Here is a 15741-nt window from a genome sequence, read left to right as displayed (position 1 = left end):
GTTTACAGTACATTTGTTTCCTTTCTCCAAGATATGAATACATATTGTAAGCAATTGTAGTACCAGCATTGAATATTCTGAAAAGATTGGTTAGATTTGGCAGAGAGATTCTTTCTGCTAGTCAAAATTTCTAAAAGTTGGGGGCATAATCTCTGGATAAGATGCTGATCATTTAGGACTGAGTTGAGGAGAAATTACTTCACCCAAAGGATTGTGAATTTTTGGAATCTTGTACACCAGAGGGTTATGGTTGATCCATCAATGAACATATTTTAAGGCAAAACAGACTTTTGCTTTCTTGGGGAATGAAAGCATAATGGGGAGCAGCTGGAAGAGTGCACTTTGAGTTCAAGGTCATCAATGAATGACAGTGCAAGTTCAATTGACTTTATGGCCTATACCTGCCACTAGTTCTTGTGAGTGGTTCAAATCTGAAATGAAGGTGCCTGAAAAGGAGGTAGAAACAGATTCAATCATGCCTTTCAGAAGAAAGCGGCCCTGTTTAATGTATTTAACAAAATACATAATGTATTTAACAAAATACATTGGGGAAACTGTTTGATGTTCTGTAATCTGTTCAGGTCCTGAGAAACGGTTGGTAAGAGCTGATTTCCAAAGTTTCGGTTGAGTCTTGAATACATTGCCATATTGACACTTATTCAGAGGTAGCTTTTGATGTAGAAAAAGGCCCAAACAATATTAAGAGTGTGCGGCTGATTGAAGATATGAAGAAGCCGTAATGGGTTGAAAGAGGTGTTTTAATTTAGTCTATCTTGTAATAGTGAAATGTACAACAAAAACAGTTTTATCAATGAATGAATGAAAACACGTCGTAGTAAACAGCAAGTTAGCAAAGAGTTATGAATGAATGATTAGGAATACAATATTAATAAATACAGCAAGCTGGTGAACTAGTTAGTAAATATCTCAGTGGGATCAACAAGGTTGCTCTTGCAGTGAGCCATTAACGTCTGAATGGCCTATTTCTGTGCTGAAATCTGTTCTCTAATTAGAGTGATAGAGTTATACAGCACAGAAACAGACTAGATATCCTAAACTGATCTAGTCCCATTTGCCAACATTTGGTCTATATCTAAACCCTTCCTGTTCATGTTCTCATCCAGATACCTTTTAATTGTTGTAATTGTACCTACCTTCATCACCTCCTGTGGCAGCCCATTTCATACACGCACCACCCTTTGCATGAAAATGTTGCCCCTTTTAAATCTTTCCCTTCTCACTTTACATTTTTGCCCTCTAGCTTTGGACTGCCTTCTCCTGAGAAAAAGACCGTGACCTTTCACTCTGCACATGCCCCTCTGATTTTATAAACATCTATAAGGTGTCCCCTTAGCTTCCACCTCTCCAGGGATAAAAAGCCCCAGTCTATTCAGTTTCTCCCTATAGCTTAAACCCTCTAATCTCCGCAGCATCCTTGTAAATCTCTTCTGCATCCTTTCAAGTTTAACATCTTTCCAACAGAATAAAATTAATACAGTATTCTAAAAATTCTGACATATGACTCCCCTTGTACCTCAGCCGATCAATTCAAAACCTTATTATACCCTTCTTTATAACTAGACAAGACTTTTCCACTGCATTTTTGACCAGCTTCTTATTTTCTACCCCTTGTAAACTTGAGGTCAATCTAATCTTTGTCTTGACTCAAATCAAGACTGGTCTCTCATCATTCTTCTATTTGTTGATCTACATTGGTGCTAGTAATGTACTGCCTCAATTTTAAAATTGTCAGCCTTGATTTTTCAAGTCCTTTCACAGCATCCCATATACTGACCTCTGCCAATGGCTCTAAAACAATGACCGTCCAAGATATCCACACTCCTTTAATTCTGACCTCTCATCATCACCAGTTTTAATCATTCTATCCATTGGTGGCCATGACTCCAGCTGCGAAGAATGAACGATTTGGAATTCCCTCATTAAGGCTTTCTGTCTCTTGCTTTCTTTTGTCCTTTTAAGCCTTCCTTAAAACATTGACCAAGTTATTGGTCATCTGCCCTAACAGCACCTTATGCGTAAAATTATGCTTTTAAATTTCCTGGTGACTTGCCTTGATCTAACTTAGTCGACTAAAAATGATTCATAAATTCAAACTGTGTGCTTTGAAATGATGTTTTCCAAAGAAAATGTGAAAATGAAGTTGCAATTTATTGCTTGAGCAGACATGGAAGAATCCTTAATACATGAAAACGAAGCACGAGTTCTCTCATCATTTTGGCCAATGTTTATCCAGCAATAGGTTATCCATTCACTTATTTCATTGCTGTTTGTGGAACCTTACACTTACCAGATTAGCTGACGTATTTACTTACATAATTACAGTGATTACACCTTAAAAATAGCTTCTTGGCTTATGAAGCTCTTTGGATATATTGAAGGATTGAAAGGTGTGTTTTATAGGCTGGTTCATTCTCTTCTCTTATGCACTTTTATTAGAGTCAAGTTTCTCCTTCTATAGTAAGAAAAAAAAATAGTTTGCAGTTCTTGACTAAACTATACTGCAATCACTTATCCTGTCTATCCACTGTACTCATTAATGTTATGGGGACACATTATGCGAGCTCCTCGAAAGTCTGTATTGAAAGGGGAGGACTTGGAAACATGCTAGCAATGAAAGCATATTGGTAATGCTTCTGAAATGGATCACCTCGCCCTTTTTGACACATAACTAATGGTGAAACCATGGACCCTTGGTCCAATACTGCACATCTTTTTGGTTAAATCCATCCATCCTTGGCAGCTGTTGCAATCTCTTTAAAACATACTAAAAATAAAATCATTCTCAAAGTCCAAGGTTAGAATCACCTTTCTAACTCATCAACTAGTAGTCATCATCATCATCCCAGAGGACTGCAGAGCTGCGCTCTCATTAGAGAGAAATGATTGGTGGTGAGCTTAAGGTGAGGGTCATCACGCCTCAGGTAACGGGCAAGTTCAAAGAGGTTGGACCTTCATGGTGACCTTAGCTGGTGCAGGAACCTACGTGCTACAGATTAGCAAATGCTCCTTTATCTCATCTATTCCATTTTTAAAAATTTTCTACCTTTTACTTTGGCATGTTTTCTACATTGAGTGTAGTATACTATATATAGATATAGCTGTTGTTCTGTTAATGGTATGGGATGGGACAGCATTTAAAGAGCCAACCCTAAGCTAAACCTTGGATCCAAAATGCTTAATTTTTGTCACAACTTTATCCCTGTGACTGATTTGAAAATCCTTACTCAATTTTGCCAGCAGTGGGAGGTTTGGTATATTCGTTTTGGGAGGAAAGGACAGAAAGATGTCAGAAAGTGATCACACTGAGTTCTGGAAGTTTATCCCAGTTTGTAAATGCTGCATGGCATACAAAGTAACAAACCTGTTTCTCTGTTGAAAGCCAGTAGTTGAATACTTAACATAGTAGGGCATTAATTCTGTCAATTTTAATTATATTGCCAGATCCAGAAAACGTGGCGTGGATATTATGTTCGAAAGTGCATCCATAATTACTATGACATGAAAAAGTATTTCAAAGGTCTTAGGATGAAAAATGAAATTGTAAGGTAAGCTCCTGCAGTTTAAAATGTATTTGTTTAGAAACATATTATTTAAAGATCTGAAGAATTGCAAAATAATACAATGGAATTGTAATTTTAAATATTTTATAAAACGATTATAACCAAATAAGATTTGAAAAAGTAATGACCTAAATCTTCCATCTTCAGAATTTAAGAGTGTGGATGAGTGTGAGGACCCTGCATGAATCCCAACCCAGTGATCTCCATGGAAACTGCCCAGTTTGACCTTCTGGGGGAATTCTCCTTCACCCTGGTACCCTCCACAGAAGTATCTGGCTGAGCTGTTCTCATGTACTTATTCAGAATGTTTCCTAGGAAAAATTATAGAGTAAGAATCTAGTCTAACTCTGAGGGAGTTGCACAACTAACTATCTAAGGTCCCTGCCTACCCATCTACTCCTTGCAACTACGCTATTTCTTTATCACTTGACTACCCTTGATTTATCTCCAACCTGACTGTCCTCCTGACCCGATCTGTTAACCACAAGTAATTTCTTAACATACTGTCAGTGAGCATCTTAAAAAAAAGGAGCATTGTCTTGTCTTTGCTCCAACTGTACAGTACATGACAGGGATCTCCAAAGGATGCCCTGTTCTTCATTTCTATGAATGTTTGACTGGGAATACTGGGCAAGAAATGCAGGACAGCATTTTGGTGGTTTAAAAATTGAGCAGTAGAAGTCAGATGATTGGCACTCCTCAGAAGATCCTGGCCAATGCATCAAAGTCAAACTTATGTACATTTAATGACATATTCACAACAAACAGGAAACAATTGTCTTCAGGAGTTTTGTCTATTTTTGGTTTCTTGTCCCATCTCATCTTGTCACAGATGAGATACAGTACCCAGCTCGCAGTTGAATTTGAGAGTAGTTGCACCAAAGGGTGTGATATTGAGTCACATAAATCAGAAAATTTCCTAAAGATTGAAAAAGGAAGTATCATACGATCGAAAATCACCTAATTTCAGCATAACAGATTTATCTGAAGTCTGCCAGGAATATTATGTGCTGCTTCATATGACCTGCCAATCTTTGGGACATTTGTGACCTTAAATAGTTGAAGCAGAGTATACCATAACCATCTTGCAGGATAATGCCTACCTTGATCAGATCATTTCTTGCTACCTTTACCACAAATTCATGAATGGCATTTGGTTTTTGAAAAGTGCCCAGCCTACCCCAGATTGCTCAAAAAGGATGAGGTACCTTAAAGGTTTGAACAACCGGTGAAGCTGGCCTTTTTTACACTGCTACTGTACAGTAACAACAAAAGTGATGGTTGCTGCTAACAAGATGCTGCCATCAAACCAAAAAGGTGTTCTACTTATCACATAAATATAAATATGCATTGCAGTTCCAGTGTAATGCAAGTATGTAGTCTGGCAGGTTGTATCAAACAGTGTAGTCCTTTGGCTGTATGTAGCAGGCAAGTTTGCAGCTGGACTATACCCAATAAGCCTATGCTTTAAACATTCACAATGCAATATCCAACATTAAACGTGATTCAGAAATTGAACATCATTTGCTGGATAATGTTGTACATGTGAATAATTACGCTGGCAACCAACTCAGAATGTGGCGCATGAGCATATACCAGAAGGTAACATATGTAAATACACTGGGTGCTATTCTGTCCAGGCAGAAGTTACTGCACCTGTTTCAACTCAACAAAATAGGTGAGGTATGACAAATTTAGACAAGACCTGGCAGTTAATTGTCAGACGTCATGTATTGTTTCATGCTTCATGGCAACACCTCAACCATTCAGAGTCTGCTTGTCAAACAATCAACAATCTTTTCTCGTACAGTAGAAATGTTGTTTTTCCTCTTAAATTATTGGTTCTGAATTGTGCTGATGAATACAAGATCATTTTTGACAAAATGAGTCTTTCTTTTTCAGCTACATCCAAACAATTACTAGTTAATTATGGTCCCAGTGTCATTAACTTATCATTCTGTATAGGGGAAATCTTATGGATTCCACTCCATCCCAATCATTTGTTGGAATAAATAGCTGAAATGCTTCTTCAAATGGACAAATCCTTGTTCTACATAATTTTGCAAGTGAAACACTTAAGACAAAATGTTCTGAGAATGTGTCATCATAGCAGCAGGCAGTAGCCCACTCACTATTGGATATATTGCAGTTGAGCTAGTTTTTGTTTTTTTTCATTCAAGGTGTAACAAATGAGCTCTGCAGGAAGTTTACCTACACATTCTATTGGAGCAAGACTGGCAGAACTAGTAACTTCTGTAAAAATTAAATTGAAGAAACTCCTAAACAGTGCGTTTACGAATGTTATGTTTGCACAATATAGACTTTATGGAGTGTAAATTTATATCAGGGATATTAATTTTAAGAAACAAATGAAAAATGTACATTCTGCTTTCAAAATAAAATGGAAAGGTCAGGTGGCTGTTCCTTTTCATGCCAATGTGCAGGGAGTTACTCAAGGCCCTGAGCTATTCTTCATGTCTGGACAAGGCATTAAAATGTGAACAAACTTTTAGGATATCCCATTTAGAAGACTTTAAAATGCAACAAACTTTCCTGTAGATTAATAGCTATCTTTATTCAAGTAATTACAGAAACTTGTTCATAGTGCCCTTGAGATTTTCAGCTTTAGACTGGAAATGCAAATAATGGATTTGGATAAGGCCCCATTCTGTCACATGGACATGTGATTGTGAAATCAATGAGTACCAATTTCAAAATCATCTGACACTATTTTTAAAGATAATGGAAGGCAAATACTATAGTCACATGTCAGAAACCAGGTTTTTGGTAAAAACGAAGGAGGACCAGCAAAGGGACCAGAACCTGCCTAAGATCCAATAGGTGGCAGAGAATTTGGGCTGTATTTACCCATGTAATTGAAGAGCAAATACAATTTTTTGCTGCAGGGTTTAAATGTACTTCAACTGGAGAAAAGCCAAGGAAACTTTGTCCTGCAGGTTGTTAACCATTGCGGACCCATCTTCTTCAACCTGAAAAATCTGTTTCTTCAGTGGGCCAAAAGGAAGTCACAAACCATCAATGTTCCAAAGCTGCTGCTTAGGAAAAGCAAATGATACAGTGATTTTTCTTTTGTGCAATTATAAGGCATATGTGCATGCTATCACTTTTGTAATCACATTTTCTTTAGCATGCATCCATTTATGAATGGGTGCTGTTTGTAATAAATTTAGGTATGAGGCAGTAAATATTTATACCGTTTAAAATCTGCATGAAGATCTGTTATTGTCACTTCTTGAGAATCAGATCAGTCAGAGGCTTTTAAAACAGAGGCTTTTAAACTTTTTCTCAATTGACTAGAAAAATGGGAAACGATTTTGCTATGTCTTCCCTGTCTATAACATATCATGGGCTCATTTGGATTACGTATGTGAATTGAAAGCAGAAAGTAAACAGATCACTGAAGAAATTAATCAGCAGGATTTCTTGTAGTTTCATTGTGATAAATACTTAAGCTGGCCAGGTTTAACACCAAATATTTTGTAGAACAGAAAGGCTTAGGGATAGTCAACATGGCTTTGTGCATGGGAAATCATGTCTCAGTTGATTGACGTTTTTGAAGAAATGGGCATTTTCATGTGGACTTCAGCAAGGTGTTTGACAAGGTTCCGCATGGTAACTGGTTCAAGGTTAGATCACATGGAATCCAGGGAGAGCAAGCCGTTTGGATACAAAATTGACTTGAAGGTAGGATACAGAGGTTGGTGGTGGAGGGTTGTTTTTTGGACTGGAGGACTGTGACCGGCAGTGTGCTGCAAAAATCAGTGCTGTGTCCATTCTTTTAGTAATTTATATAAATGATTTGTATGTGAATATAGGAGGTTAGTAAATTTTCAGATGACATCAAAATTAGTGGTGTAGTGGACAATGAAGAAAGTTATCTCAGGGTACAACAGGACCTTGATCAGATGCACCAAGGGCTCAAGGAATGGCAGATGGAGTTTAACTTGGTGAAATTTGAGGTTTTGCAGTTTGGTAAGGTAAATCAGGGCAGAGTTTGTACACTTAATGGTAGGGTCCTGGGGAATGTTGCCGAACGAAGAGTGCAGCTTCAAAGTTCCTTGAAATTGGAGTCGGAGGTAGACGGGATAGTGAAGAAGGCATTTGGTATGCTTGCCTTTATTGATCAGTTCATTGAGTAGAGGAGTTCGATATTATATTGTGACTGTACAGCACATTCATTAGGTTACGTTTGGAATACTGCATTCACTTCTGGTCTCCCTGCTGTTGGAAACATGTTGTCAAACTTGAAAGGGTTCAGAAAAGATTTCTAAGGATGTTGCCGGGGTCAGAGGGTTTGAGTTATAGGGAGAGGCTGAATAAGCTGGGGCTTTTTTCCCTGGAGTGTCAGAGACTGAGGGGTGAGTTTATAAAATCATGAGCAGCATGGTTAGGGTGAATAGCCACGGTCTTTTTCCCAGGGTAGGGGGAGACCAAAACTAGAGGGCAAAGTTTTAAGGTGAGAGGGGAAGGATTTAAAAGGTACCTCAGGAACAATGTTTTCGTACAGAAGGTTGTGTGGGAATAGAATGAGCTGCCAAAGGAAGTAGTGGAAGCTGGTACAATTACAACATTTAAAAGGCATCTAGGTAGGTATGTGAATAAGAAGGGTTCAGAGAGATATAGCTAAATGCTGGCAAATGGGATTAGATTAATTTAGGATATCTGATTGGCATGGATGAGTTGGATGCATTGATCTGTTTCTGTGCTCTACACCTCTATGACTTAGACTCTAAATAACTGGGGAGCATTAATTCCATTAACTTTTGGGGAACTAAAAGCTGTAGCAGATAGGAACAACTGTACAACCGAAAGGAATGATTCCTGATACTCTTAAAATATTAACTATCCATGATATTGTCCAAATGATACTCACTCACACACACAAAACTTAGATACAGATGAACGTAAAATGCTATTGCAGATTATAATTGTCTCTGTCTCTCTTGTGACAAGTGTGCAGTTTTTCAGTTGAAGTTGATGCTTTAAGGTTGAAGTGAAGGTCTAGCAAAGTGAAGAGTTCTCAGTAAACCATGAGTTTGTTGTAGCAGAATATCTAGGTGTTTTGCTTCCCCAGATGAGCTCTAGCAACAGATTGGGAAGAATTTTCCTCTGTGTTAGGACCATTTTCAAGGTATTGCTGTTAATTACTTTGCTGTTTCGTGGCTTGCAGATAGATCAACAGTTTTCAATGGAATTCTCTATCTGCAGATCACCATCTAGCTGATTTTAAAACAAAATGGCTTCACTATGACTTCCAGAAGTTCAAAATCATTTTTTTGTACTAAGGTTTGTATGTATAATGGCTCAAATAGTTCTGTGTTGTAGGTTAACACCTTATGGGTTTAAAACAGTCAAGATCCTTGGATTTTGATTCAATTTAATAATAGCCTTTTGAATTAGTTTCACTAAAAGGCGAGATGGAAGATCAAAACTGAAAGAACTGCGGATGCTGTAAATCAGAAACAAATACAGAAATTGTTGAAAAGCTCAGCTGGTCTGGCAGCATCTGCAAAGGATTAACATTTCTGGTCTGGTGACCTTACAGGACCCAAAACATAACTGATTTCTCTTCACAGATGCTGCCAGACCTGCTGAGCTTTTTCAGCAATGTCTGTGTGTTGTGTTAGATATATAATCATTCTGGAATGTTCCTTTTATTTCCTCTTGTGGCAGGATATTGTTTCAGTCTTCAAAAGTCAGGTGAATCTCTTAAAGCCATCTTTGCAGCTTTTAATATTCAGTTGTAAAATATAAATATTGACAAAGTTAAGAACTGGACCAGGACAATAACAATTTGAGCACTGATCCTAAGTGATCAAAAGAGGTTTGAACCCTCCTTTTAGCAGGCGTTTTAGACAAGAGAAGCTGTGAAGTTTATTCCATGTTATCTGAGGAAAGTTCATTGAACTATGAACCGACTAAATTACTATTAGCAAGTTGGGACCTGAGGCATATTATCAATTCGTCAGCAATATTTGTAAAAGGTCTACTGAAACCTATGTTGAATTTGGCAGAGTTACATTTTTGGCTTTTTATTGCTGGAAGTTTGGAAGATTGTTGGATCTTTGAAATTAGAACTCTCTTAGGAGAACTTATGAGAAGTACTTCTATTTGAAGAATTTAAAAATTATCCCAATTAACATGAAAACTCTGATATCAGACAATAACGAACTCTTAAGCAAACCCTTTAATCAGGAAAAATACTTTTCTGATTATCTCCAAAGGTCTGGAAAGGACCAATTGAGAAAGTAAGGTGACAGTAAAATCACATTGAAGTCCTTCTTGAGTGAAGACGCAATTGGTATGTATGATTACTGAAGACTTGTATTTTCGTTGTAATCAAGACATGTGAAAACCAGCTACCTGAAGTTGAAGGGTAAACCACAAAGCCAGTCCAGGAAAGGATGCCGTAATAAGTGGGCATCTTTGGTCCTAAGTATGGTGATTAGCACTTCCAAGAATGGATGCAGTAAGAATAGACAAAATCTTCAGGATTACCAGGTTTTTTTTCCTTCTGAAGAGGTAGAAGGACACCTTTCTGTCAACAAAGTAAACAATTCCATTATCCTGCTCACAGACACAGGGGCCAACCAACTTTTTAATGCTGGTTAAAGGCAATACTTCTCCTTTTAGAGAGTTTTGGTGAGTGAAGATGCTATAAAGACCATTGAACGTGGGTACATATCTATATGCTTATTGGAGTCACTAAGATGTTGACTGACTCTCTTGACTGGTTGAATAGGATTGTCCGCAGTTTGCCTGTGGCTGAGGTAGGTTGGCTTCTGGATATTTGACTGGAGATAAAGTGTTAGCCTCCACAGTGGCCTTTGCCAAGGCAAATGAAGTCAGGGACACAAAGCAGTCACAGAAAGAAGTCCCTGGAATATTCACTGACTGGGCCATTGATTGGATAACTTTCAAAGTAAGTTCGACCAGAAACAGGTGAGCCAGTACTTTGGATGGAAAGCCAGAGGTCTGCCTGGCCGAAAGTGTTTTTGGGAGATTTAAATAGGAAAAGGAGGCGTTCAGCATATATTCCTTGTTAAGACTTGACAAGAGGTTATGCATTGCCTGGGCATCAACAGTTGAAATCCTTAACATACCAGTAACAAAGGGCTCTGGAACAATGCTACCAATTCGTGAGAGCCGTAAATAGAGTCTCTTACCGTGAGGACCACCATGTTTAGGATGAGAAGTTCATGTTTTCTGTTACTTACAACTCGAGATCCTCAAGTTTTATTATGTTAAAATTGCATTAATATATAAGCATTAAGGAAATGGCTCCTTTAAATGGATCAAGGAAACATTCCTGGATCAGAGGGAGGAAATCTTATAGTTGAATTATGTCTCCCTTCAGCAAGGAACTCGCTAAATTGTATGCTGTGACCAAAGGACACCTTTAAAGCCTCCCAAAAGGTCATGAAACAACAGGTAGACAGACATGCTGAAGCACAAACATTCAAAACAAGGGATTTTACTCTTTTGCTGTTCACATGCAAACTTCTGAGCGTTTAGTTTAGTCTTGCATTCTGTAGAGGGAAAATAATGAGCAAGGTCATTTACCACCGCCTCTGACTGGAAAAAAAACAGCTGTGTGGCACAAACATATTAAAAAGATATTATCTTCAGAAATAGAAAGAAAAGGTCAACATGCCAAGACTTGAGAGTAGATTATGACACAAGGAATAGTAAGGAAAAACTAGGGGAAGAAGGAGATCTAGAAAATTCCCAGATTGAATTCCCTATTGTGAAGCTAACATAAATATTGGAAATACTGGATTAGTTGTGCTAGAAGAGCACAGCAGTTCAGACAGCATCCAACGAGCAGCGAAATCAACATTTCGGGCAAAAGCCCTTCATCAGGAATAAAGGCAGTGAGCCTGAAGCATGGAGAGATAAGCTAGAGGAGGGTGGGGGTGGGGAGAGAGTAGCATAGAGTACAATGGGTGAGTGGGGCAGGAGATGAAGGTGATAGGTCAAGGAGGAGAAGGTGGAGTGGATAGGTGGAAAAGGAGATAGGCAGGTTGGACAAGTCCGGACAAGTCAAGGAGACAGTGCTGAGCTGGAAGTTTGAAACTAGGATGAGGTGGGGGAAGGAGAAATGAGAAAGCTGTTGAAGTTCACATTGATGCCCTGGGGTTGAAGTGTTCTGAGGTGGAAGATGAGGCTTTCTTCCTCCAGGCGTCTGGTGGTGAGGGAGCGGCGGTGAAGGAGGCCGAAGGGCTTTTGCCCGAAACGTCGATTTCGCTGCTCGTTGGATGCTGCCTGAACTGCTGTGCTCTTCCAGCACCACTAATCCAGTATTTGGTTTCCAGCATCTGCAGTTATTGTTTTTACCTCATAAATATTGGAAAGGTCAGACTACACATCAGATTGTACAAATGCAGTGCAGAGGAAAAACGTAATAGGAACTACTGGGTGAATTGGTTGTATGTGGAGACAAACCAGATTGTACTTCCTTGACCCTTCATGATGTGGACAGTGAAGACCTGATCTATGAAGACAGAACCAATAATAGCTAAGCTGTGATAAATTAGCTTGTTGAAGAGGACGTTTGATAAAACGCAGACAATGACATAACCAAATCAGGTCAAAGCAACTGGCATTGCCCTATCATGTTAGTCCCCAAGCTGAACAGTTCCAAGAGACTTTATGCTGAAAATCAAAAAGTTAATGCTTGATCTGAACCCATATGTATTCATTTCTTCACAATGAAGATTGTGTGGAGAAAGTTGGCTACACCACTCTCATCAACAAAAGCGATTTTATCAAAAGAATACTGACATGTCCCCATGACCACCAAAAAAGACCATCTCAATATTTGTATCACTAGATAGCTTATTTTAATACGAAGTAATGTATTTAGTTTCAAGAATGCCCTGTCACCTTTTAAATGTTAATGAATCAAGTAGTGGCTGTGAATAACTCCACAAGGGCCAACATCCCGTCACCAAGTCACACTTTACTTACATGTGCATAGTATATGACACTGACCCTGCCAGAACAGAGCCAGTCCTGGAGTGAACAGAACCCCTGACACGCCTGTTTATGTCTGTCAGTCAGGGCTCCCTGACTAGACCAGATTAACAGCCCAATCAGGGAGTTCATATTCAATGAAACCAACCAGGCTAGCATCATTCTAATCAATACAGGCTGGTCTATGTAGCTGTGCTGTGTACTTTGGTGATTTGCTAGTTTATAGAGATATCTAGGAAGACCACCTAAACCCTTTAAGGGCATTATTAAAAAGCTAACAAAAGGCTAATCTAGTAATATATTTAGCCAAAAGTAAATTGCCAAGGCCACAGTGATGTACTGGAACATTTTTGGTCATGGATGGATTTTGTCAAAAAACATGAGGTGGATTTTTTTCCAGGCACTGAACATTGTTAGCAATGCAAGTCAGTTGGGAAAACTTACTCTCTTGCATGGGGTTCATACATGGTCCAGCCTTTATAGATTGATTTGTGTAGCTATCAGACAGGTAACAATGTAAATTGACAATACCTTTAGAATATGGCCTTCTATTTCAGCCCTCAAAAAAAAGACTTTTCTTTGTTTCCTTCCTATTACATGTACTGAGAAGGGTATTCATGACTTATAGACTTTTTGGCCTTGGAGTGGAGTTCTGAAGAATGGGTATGGAGATCACAATGGTATTTAAGTCAATTAGACTTGAAAAGCATAGCACCAGGACATCAGACACCAATTGTTAGGAAAAATTAAAATAGATAATGGACAAACCAGACAAAACAAGTTTCTCAATTAGGGAACATTTAATAAGGCAGAAAGAGAAGGAAAAGATATCAAGAGCTGCAAAGAATCAGGCCTTACCTAAGAGCCATCTATGAGTCGGCAGGAAGTTTGGCTTGCTTTTATCTCTCTATTTAAAGAACCAAACCTGTTTTATGAAGAAAAACCTGTTTCTGATGTACTTCAAGTGGACTCTAAGCAGAGAAACACAATAGTGCAAGCAGTAAATCATTGCACATCTGTCTTCATGAACCTTCCTAACTTCTCAATTTCTTTATGGACTGAAAAAGAATCACAGGCCTGCAACATTCCAAGGTTTCACCTCAAGACAAGCAAATGTGATGATGAACATTTGATCTTCAACTCCTAAATGTATGCTACCTATGTTGTACTCTGTGGGTACTGTTAAATGCATTTCAGGTATTGACTAATAAATCTTTAACCTTTTTAAAAAAAATTTCATTTGTCTGTCCATGAGAGTTACATCACTCAAGGTGAGGGTGTTGTTAAAATATTTTTCTTTCTTTTAAGCACATCTCTCTTCAGTCAAATGAGCAGTAAGAGAAGGGGAAATCATCCTAATATCCATTCTATGTGTAACAAAGAAATGACCAAAAAAAGTGGTAAAATTTCTTGATATGTACAAAGCTTACAAGAAAAGCATTTTGATTGCATCATAAGTATAATTAAAGAGAGCACAATTTTGCGAAATTTGAAATCCTTTATAGTAGTGTTAAATTATGCAACATTTATGGCATCATACAATATAAGATGAAATGGGCTGTATAATGGATGCAGAACAAGTTACCTTGGTGCATGACTGCACCTAGTGCTGTTTAGAAGAACATCACATTAGCGATAAACCGTGAAATTTAACAGACAATATAGTACAATTTTCAATGATATTCTATTGGGAGAAGGAAACTACTAATTTTCAATGTGAACTGTTTATATCAACTACTCTTACCTTAGCATTGTATTATTCTCCATGTACAATATTTAATATGTCTTCAAATTAAGACTTGTGTTGCTGCAGTGATAAATTGATCTGATTAATTTAAAGGCTGAGTATGCAGTTGGTAAGCTTGTACACTTCTAACCTCTAGCTAGATATGCAAAAATAGACTCCTGTTTGGATCAAACAAATGATATCATGAAATTAAAAATTAGCTGCCCTGGTGCTGAGTCATGACATTAATAAAACATTATTAGCTTGAAGCTCAGAAAGCTACTGTTATTTATTGCAAAAGTCAAAGCAAACATTTTATTCATGTGCACAATCTTGAAATACTCTTTCTTTTAAATTGCCCCTGATTTATTCTGGAGGGGACCTGACTTGGGAATACTAAAAGTAACATAGTAATTGCATCATACAAGACTGTTGCTCTTAGTCATTTCCATGGATGGATATATTGCAGTGTCCATCTTCTGATCATTCAACTTTCCTGGAAAATCACTTAATGAAGTTAGGAGACCCAAGTTCACTATCATAATTTTGTAATGCAGTTTTGCACAATATAACAATTTATCACTTGTCAAGCAGACAGTTTTAGTTTATACATTTAATAAGGGCATCCTTTAGTATGGGTAATTAGGACTGAACAGTTTGCATATTTACTAAATGCAGAATGTCATTGCCACCACGGCCTATTGCCTACATGAATTATTTCTCTATCTGTGTTAAACAGCTGTGCAATTATTACTGCCATAATCAGATAATTTCCCCTATGTAAGTTTTCTCTTGTGAGACAATTAATTTAACCCTCTAAAGCTAAACAGAATCTTTACATAAACACACATTTGTGATGAAAGAATCTCATGTAAATGTATGATAAATTGCATATTTTTATAGAGATAGTTTGGAGACCAATATGCATACATATTCAAGCAAAATTTGATTTTGGAAAATCGAATATTTACTGCTGTCTTTTAGTTTTAAAATTTAGTATATACTTAAGAAAATTTAATATTTTATAAATAAGAAATATTTACAAAATTCCAACTTTATTAAATTTAATCCAGATATTTTTGTAATATCATCTTAATTAGATTAAATTATATTAGAATAAGTCTAATACTTTTTAAGCAATGCAGATTGACATTCAAATATATTGAAGGAAACTCTGCAGAGTATTTGATTCTAAATATTAAACATTACAAAGAAATTGTATATTCTATATATTAAGAGAAAGTTGCACTTCATTTATTGTCTATACCTTTTTACTTGTATATATGATCTCATTTCTGATAATCAGAATTGGAATTTTCTGCATTTAAAAATTCTTTTTCATCCTTTTAAACAAATATCTTTTGTCCAATGTGAATATTTAAGTGATAGTTTAGAATAATTTTGTTTTAAAATGAATATGTATATGAATATGCGTTT

General features: G+C 37.3%; 1 protein-coding gene across 2 annotated transcripts in view; it reads left to right on the top strand.

Moving 5' to 3' along the window:
• Window positions 1-15741, top strand: part of spata17 (spermatogenesis associated 17) — a 342383-nt gene that overhangs the window by 44031 nt on the left and 282611 nt on the right. For both annotated transcript variants that reach the window (XM_072580768.1, XM_072580769.1), the window contains exon 5: window positions 3463-3566. In XM_072580768.1, the coding sequence (XP_072436869.1) occupies window positions 3463-3566 (104 nt within the window). The remainder of the gene's footprint in view (window positions 1-3462; window positions 3567-15741) is intronic.

Source organism: Chiloscyllium punctatum, chromosome 11 (genome assembly GCF_047496795.1).
Source record: "Chiloscyllium punctatum isolate Juve2018m chromosome 11, sChiPun1.3, whole genome shotgun sequence".
Classification (NCBI taxonomy): Eukaryota; Metazoa; Chordata; class Chondrichthyes; order Orectolobiformes; family Hemiscylliidae; genus Chiloscyllium; species Chiloscyllium punctatum.
The sequence above is the reverse complement of the archived record's forward strand: the minus strand, read 5'-3'. Positions and strand labels throughout refer to the sequence as shown.